Source organism: Lacerta agilis, chromosome 15 (genome assembly GCF_009819535.1).
Source record: "Lacerta agilis isolate rLacAgi1 chromosome 15, rLacAgi1.pri, whole genome shotgun sequence".
Classification (NCBI taxonomy): domain Eukaryota; kingdom Metazoa; phylum Chordata; class Lepidosauria; order Squamata; family Lacertidae; genus Lacerta; species Lacerta agilis.
Window position 1 is genome coordinate 1,662,925 of NC_046326.1, and position 7,971 is coordinate 1,670,895.

Here is a 7,971-nt window from a genome sequence, read left to right on the forward strand (position 1 = left end):
TTTCATTCTCACATTCTTTGTTGTGTTGTGAGTGTGTAGTGTTGTACTGAAGTATGTGACTTTGATTTAGTCCTCACTATTATTTTTGATTTTATGTTTTTCAGTTTTCAAAACTATGCTGCTGTTTGACTGCACTAATGCCTCGATTATTGAGCACATGTCTGACTTGATTCTTTGTTTCTTCCAAGATTAGGCCAGGAATTGTACTGAGAAAAAAGCAATACTAATGAAAGTCCCTTATGGGGTATTTTTGCCTAGGAGTTTAGGCTGGAGAGTCAGTTTTAAGAGCATTGAATGTGGTTTGAGAGGGCATCTGTTCCAACAGTGTATACATGTATATATATATTTTGTCTCATTGTCACGTCTACTCAAACAGATGCAGCAGGCTTTTGAAGCAGTGCAAAAACCAACTGAATGTGTTTTTGAAGAGTGACCAGTGGAATGAATGTATATACCATGAACAGAAATCCTTATTTCATAATATCTTCAGCTCCAGCCTTACTTAAAGAGATGTCTTTTCACATCAGCGGCATAATAGCTTGTCCTGTCCAGTGTAAAAAAAAAACACCCTACCACCTCCCCCAAGTCAGACGCATGCTCCATAGTCACAGCTCTGCATAGTAACCGCAGGATGGTATGTGTACACATTTGAGCAACCAGGCTTGGAAACTTGCTCTGATTCCTTTTTCTCGTTCTTTCTCCTCCACTCTAGCCATCCGTGGATTTTCGCCACAGCACAAGATCCGCAGCTTTGAAGAAGCAAGGGGACTGGACCGCGTCAACGAGCGCATGCCGCCACGCAAGGATTCCAAGCACCCCGACGGGCCGGTGAACCTAACCTCCACAAACTCTGCGGAAAAGAATGGGATGGGGAAGAAAGCCCAGTAACAGTTCAGGCACCGCCCACTCTGTCTCACTAAAGGATCCAAAACTTAATGAATTCTATTTATTTATTATGAAGGGGGAGGGCAGGGGGGGGGAGAAACCAACTTAGCCTGGAGGCACAACCATAATCCAGTTTGCATCCATTCTGTAAGAGAGGTGACCATTTTGTAAGTTTTTAAAATTTTATGTTCAATATATAAAAAGTCATCTTTTTTTAATTTAGGAATGGGTCTAAATACTAGTACATATGTAAAGTGTTGTTTTGTACAGATTGCCTGTCCCTGCCAGGAGGGAAGGAGCCTGTGCGTGGGGTTGGGGGGTGGGGGGGAGGAAGGGAAGCAGAAACAACCCAGGGCAGCTCTGGGATCTGATTTTATAATGGAGCCGTTTCAAGTTATCCTTGTTTTTTAAAAGTGGCAACTTTCATTTGAAAGCAACATTTTTCTCCTCCCAGATTTTGCTGTGTTTCTTCTATTTCACACTGCATCTGATGCTCCAGCAGTTGACTTCCATTAAAGGCATGTTGCATAGGGCAGTTGGTAAACTTTCTCCTTTTTGGAATCCTGTGTCACAAGGCAAATGTTGACATGCGCAGATCAGCTCCAGGTGAATGACTGGAACTGGAGAAAAGGATCTCCCTAATCCTACCTCTGCCTCTTCAGATGTTGCCATTGATTTCCCTTCAGGAATCCAGTTTCAGCAGAGAAATTAATTCTCTTGGAATAAACCAGTAGGTGGGCTTTGATGAATGTGATCTTGCAGTCTCCATTCATCTTGAGTTCACCCAGTTAGTTGCTCATGTTGTTCTATGAACATAACCATATTTGACACCACACAGGCAGGATTTACGTGTTTTTCTCTGACAGGAAAATAACCTCCACAGATTGTCATGGACTCATATTCTTAATGTAAAAAAATGTGCAAAATTAATATTTTAGGAGTGAGATACTTTCCCTTCTTCCCACATAATATTCCTCTCCCATGCTGCACTGCAATAGCACCATGATGTGAGTCGCAGCACAAAATCTCTCTGTGATATGTCCCCCAGGAACCTGCTTCATTTCCAATTCATGGCTCAGCTCTAGCGTGCGAAACGTGAGGTGTAGGAGGAAAGGTACCGTTTGTGCAGAGTTCTGCACACCAGCAGCACTCCTTTGTCTTTGTGTATCGTATGTGGGACAAGTAGAAAAACCCACCAGTGGTTATAAATGGGTGCTCACTTGGGAGACTCCCTCATTACCCCAAAACCTTAAATGTGATGGCTAAGAGTAGCTATATGTAGAAAGGGTGTTTGCAAGGAGGCACAGGCTGCTAAATGCTCAGTCAACGTGGCCAGGAGCCCTGATGGGCCACAACACATGCTAGGGAGCTTCAGGGTGCCCACCTGCCATCACAACTTTGTGTTTACTATGGAAAATTCTGGCATACTTGTGGCAAGCACATTTGCCATGTAAAATGTGCAGTTCCCAGGTTTGCATCTGGAAAACCTAAACCTGTAACTTTTGCAAAGGGCAAGAGACCTTTGGGCAGATTCCTTAGCACTTATGATAACATGATTGGTTGTTTGACAGAATGTGTCAGTCTTGTTGTCCGCCAAGTGTTGTAAAAACCACTAAGGGCTCTACAAATGTGTACAAAATGTTTACTGCAAGCTGAAATAGGTGACGTATGAGTATAGGGGTAATGTACTGTGTCCGTTTTGTCATGAAAGCAGTAAGTTTTCTCATACTGCCAGAAAGGAAGTCACAGGCAGGTAGGCTTTACAGGTTGGTGAGAGGGACAAATCTTAAGAGAGAAGATGCAGTCCATTTGACTCTTTTTAGTGTGAGCGAATAGCCAAATTACATTGCATGGAGAAACTTCTGTAGAACTGAGTGGGGTTTTTGAGGAGAAACTGTTTAGCCAGCAGCTTGAACCTGAGGTCTTCATTCTTTGAGGGATCTTTGTTCGAGTCAGAGTTGGAAGCAAGGGGATTATATTATAATGTGCCAAGAATAGCAACCAAACAGAAGTGCTTGGAAGAAGGGATCCCTGTGTGTAGAATTGAGCCGGTTTAGTTTTTTTTATCCTGTCTTTGATGGAAGCCAGGTGTCGGTGGCAATTGTATTATTATTATTATTATTATTATTATTATTATTATTATTATTATTATTTAAGCCAAGCTTGGTAATTCATTGGAAAGTGGCGCAGATGCCTTCCCCCTGGAGTTCAACCATTACCCTTCCTGGCACTGTTTGGGGTATGTTTGAAGCAGTCTTCCACAGGGCCATTCTTTCTTCCACCCTCTTGTAACTTAGTGACTTAAGCAAATGGTACAATCAGACAGCATAGAGATGTTGCATAAAAGGATGCCTCTTAACCACAGTGCTGCTGTCTATTTTTCACTTTGAACATAGGCGTTCTCTGTTCATAATTTTCTCACATCTTGGTTGAGAATTATGAAACAGCTTTGTTTGCACTTTGGAGCAGATGCAACTTTGGGATTATGTACTCATGACTATCCTTTTTACATGAATGAGTGCTTTGAAACAGTGCAAACATTTGTTCCTCTTGAAGATGAAGGAATTTTATTTATGTTAAAGCTATGCACACCTCTTACGGCTTCTGTTGGAGAAAACCATGGCACTTACTCTTTCAGAACAACACTGATAGCAATCTCTTCTAGAGAGATATCATGTTTGCTACTTGGTAGGATGCAGACAATCTGGCTTGAAGTGGAGTGTCTTCAATTTAAGAACTGCAAATTCTTACAATTCAAACAGAGTCGAGGGAGTTAACACCTTTGCATCTACCTGGCTTGACATGGTGGTTGTTGTTGTTGCTGCTGCTGCTGCTGGCTGCTCTCATGCAAGGAACATATAAAAACTTCCACCCATGTGGTTGGGCTTCCTTGCATGTGTGCATAACATGCAAATGATAGACCTTCCAAGCACGTTGGGCATTACATACATGTTGAGCAAGCCCAGCTATGTGAGCAGAAGTCTCTATATAGCCCAGGGAGCCACGTGGAAGGCACTGCTGGGGGCTCTGGTGTCACAGGACAATTTCTGGGCCCTTTGGTGTAGCAAGAATAAAGCTTGGCTAGCACAATCCTATCTCTCTTGGAGTTGGGAAGATAACAGCCATCATGCTTCTCCCATTCATCAGCTTTTGGAAGTTTAAATTCATGGCAACAAAGTACATGGCCCCTCTTCACTCACTAGACACAGTTGAAATGTTGTGCTTAGACTGCTGATTTGTTAAAGCGAGAAATATTTGGGCCCTTCTCTTGGCTGATTCTTGCAAAATAGTCAGGTATTTCCTTCCTCCACCTCCTCCTGCATCTCTTTGTTCCCTGTTTTGCTTTTTCAGGTGAAATAGTGGTCTTTAAAATATGTCCATTTGGTGCCCCTTATGCCCTCAGAGTTCTGACAGGATTCCATTTGCTTGCTAAGGAAAGGAAGGCTGCTGAAATCAGCCAGGCTGGGCAACTGTCCCAAGGAGGGGCAGCTCTGAGGCAGGAGGGCCCACTTGGGGGCTTTCATGTTGCTTCAGGGTTGCTTTGACACCCAAAGAAAAATGTATTCCATGTTCCATGTACAAAGACCTAACTCGCTGGCTGTCATACCAAGCCTATGCTCTGGTTGCCAAGGGAACACTGGCTCTGGGGCCTCTTTGTTTCCTCCTCACAGCATGCAGTGTTAAGGGGTGGGGAGCTGGAGGGGAGAGTGGGTGTTAATCCCCCCCCCCCAATTAGCTCATGCTCCTTCTGTAACATGCTCTCAGCTGGCTTCCCAATGTTTTCATGGAAAGAGTGAGCTAACTTCCTGGTACCCTGAAGACACAGACAGGCACAGTGTCTTGTGTGCTGTAGTCCACCCTTTCTCCCCTGGAGATCCTTGCTGCTTCTTTCCCCCCACCCCTGTGTTAGCAAACTAGAGTGTGAAATGCAGTGTGGAAAGCAGCACTGAAGCCTTACGCTTCCCTTGCCCTCTCTCCTCTGACTTGGGAAAGAGAGCTGCCAGCCAAGGCTACTACCCCTTTCTGGCATGGACGTGACACCAGCTTCTCTAAGGCCCAGTGCCAAGGAGACATTCCTTGATCTCAGCCAGCGCTCCCTCTTAACCAAAAATGTGAAGTTGATGAGAACCCAGATGAGAACCATAATAAATGCTGGAGACCCACTTAACCCTTAAACCAAATGTTCTTGGACCCCAGCTCCCATCAGCCCATGGTAAGGAATGATAGGGCTTTTAAAATCCTAACATCATCTGGAGGTGCACAGGTTCTTCACCCCTGCCTTGAACTTTGGTTCCGGACTGTGCATGTGAGGTGGCAGGTGGTTGAGAGGTAGGGAATGTTGCACCCACAGCACCCTTGGAGGTATCCGTGGTCAGAAGATGACAACCTAAGAAGCCATACTCTGAAAGGAGCAGCCATTAACCACATGAAAACGTGACATCCCAGCAGGCGATTCCAACTGTCCTGTGCTATAGCTTTAAATGGGTGAGTGGGGATTACTGACCAGAGCAGTGGTGGGTTGCAGGGCTGGAGTGGGGTTTAGATAAGAGGTGGCCCTCTCTAATTCCCCCCACAGCCAAGCACTGGGGAAATGTTCCTGGGCCAGCTGCCCAATCCCACCTGAAAAACCAGCAGCGAATCTGTCTTAGAGCCGTGAATGCCTCGAGAGGCCTTGCCTCTGCTCATCATCCCACCCATTCTCCTCCACTCCGCTGTCATTGTTTTGCTTTTAATTCCAGGGACAATCATGAGCAATGAAAGCAGAAAAAGAAACATTTTAAAAGCCAAGAAAGCCCGCCAGCCCATGTGACTCCAGTGTATTAAAGGCTGTGTGTGCTACCCCCTTACTGTGAGGTTGCCTATAAACACCCTTTTAAAAAAAAAATTAAAAAAATTGTCTTGCATGATTTTAAAAAGCAAGAAAAAGCAAGGTGCATGTAACAAGGAGGGGAGTCAACAGTGGGTCTTCCAAACTTCAGGACAAAGGTGCTTTCACCTTATTGGAGAGAACCTGCCCTGTCATGATGCCGCAGCCTGCTTGCCCCTCCCAGTTTAGCTAATCTTGATTCTGCTACCAGAGCCCCGTGCCAGCTTGGCTCCATCCCAGAAAAGGTGGAATTGCAAACCCCAGGAAAGGTGTGGGTGAGGACTGAGGTTCTTGATTCTGAAGTCGTGTTTGCCCATTGTCTGGAGGCTGACTTCTTTTCTTGCTCTTTTTTAGTTACGTTTAAAGAAGAATGGTGAAAAATGTTATTTATTGGCAGAAATTATTTAATATAATTTCTCTTTTGTGAACAAGGAATGAATTTGTTAGAACTGTCTTACTGTAAATTGGAAAGTCATCTTTAAGGGAGGGGGGGAGTTAAAAATTAAATGACAGTTGTTTGGCTCTGGTGTCCTTTTTGGGAGTTCTTGAGTGGCAGCTCACTTCAGACATTTGCAAAGAAGGCTCTGAACCCCTTTTACATTTCTGACTTCTTCAGGGGTAGCAGGAATATCCTTTGATGGTACATGGCAGACTGCACTTCCTGTCTGGGTCACATGGTTAAAGTAGTAGTGGATAATTACAAAAACATAAAAAGTTCTACCCTCAGTCAACTTTGTAAAAATTGCAAATGCAGTTGGCACACCTGCTGAATAGATAACCAAACCATGTCTTCTCAATGGAACACCCTTGCAAGAATTAGTAGGAACTCAGTACAAACCATACTAAATTGATTCCCTTCTCCTCCCTCAAGACAAAGTCTACGCCAGTCGGGGCTGAAAGGTGGATAGCAAATAGAATGTCTGGATGCAGCAGAAAGCTACCTTCTCGCCTGGGTGCCCATCTTTATGTTGATTTCTCTGCTGAAGGAACGCCTGTGCATTGCAAAGTGTTCTGGGGTGTAATTCCAAGGGGTGCTGGTCTCACCACAGTCCTGTACAAATTAAAGTTGCTGTCCTATGCATGTCTATTTGAGAATGTGTCTGGGTTTCACAAATTTCCCACAATTATTGTGAAAGCTTTGCCATATTTATTATTATTATTATTATTATTATTATTATTATTATTATTATTATTATTATTATTATTTCTTCTCATTGCGCCAGGAGTGCCAAACTGCCTTGGTTCCGCCCTGCTGGCCAGTAGAAGAGAATAAGCTTGATTGGCAGGCTTGAGAAGTAAAATGGTGGTAATTGGTTAAGCCTGGGGTGGAGGTGAGAGCAGGTTAAAGGGTGAGACCTGTGACTTTTTAATGGATATTCATTTTAGATAAGACAGTTTTTTCTTTTTTTTAATTAGCAGGGGTGGGGAATTGAGACTGACCTTGCTTTTCTGGATGCAGGACAGCTAGCTAGGCTTTTTTACTCTAGTAGTTGATTGACAGCTATAGACTCATGTCTTGGATAAAGATTATCTCCATCTTCTAAGCACTGGACAGCAATGGTCTGATTTGCTCTGTTGTTTCCTCCTCTGAAACTATATACTGTATTCCAGAGAAGAAGCCAAGTTAGGCGGCGGCTGCTGCTGCTGCTGCTGCTGCAAAAGATGCCTTTGAGGATGCTGCATTTCTCACCATCCAACCTAATCGATTCCTAAGAAGTTCCATGCTGCAGGTTGTCTACTGCTCTTGCAACAGTTTCTCAAGTGTTCCTGTCTGAAACCACAATTCAGATTCATTGCAGGGCTCCATAAAGACTAGGCATAGTCTAAGCTCTGAGCAAACATGGATGAATGCTCAGTAAACGAGCCCCAAGAAGAGGGAGGGAAGCTGAGTTCTTGAAGGGCACTGCATGGTTAATTCACTGTGCCTGAAAGCAACAAATACCTTTGGAGCCCACAGCAACAATACTAAAATATCACCAGCAGGTGGCAGTGATGCCTTGAAGATGAAGTGTGAAAAGACTGCTAATCAAATGAGTGCATTTAAGGAAACAGAAGACAGAACAGGTCAGAGGAGGAAAGCCACTACCTGTTTGAGTGGGCTGGGCTGGACTGGGCTACATGCTCAAAAATGCAAACCCATCATGGAATCGGATAGTTGGAAGGGACCCCAATGGTCATGTAGTCCAAGCTCCTGCAATGCAGGCATATGCAGGTGGCCC

General features: G+C 44.2%; 1 protein-coding gene across 5 annotated transcripts in view; it reads left to right on the top strand.

Moving 5' to 3' along the window:
- The window catches only part of PPP3CC (protein phosphatase 3 catalytic subunit gamma), an 80,017-nt gene extending 78,597 nt beyond the window's left edge, over positions 1-1,420 (top strand). For all 5 annotated transcript variants that reach the window (XM_033172225.1, XM_033172224.1, XM_033172222.1 and 2 more), the window contains one exon: positions 713-1,420. In XM_033172225.1, the coding sequence (XP_033028116.1) occupies positions 713-888 (176 nt within the window). In that variant the 3' untranslated portion in view covers positions 889-1,420. The remainder of the gene's footprint in view (positions 1-712) is intronic.
- Positions 1,421-7,971: the final 6,551 nt, after the last annotated feature.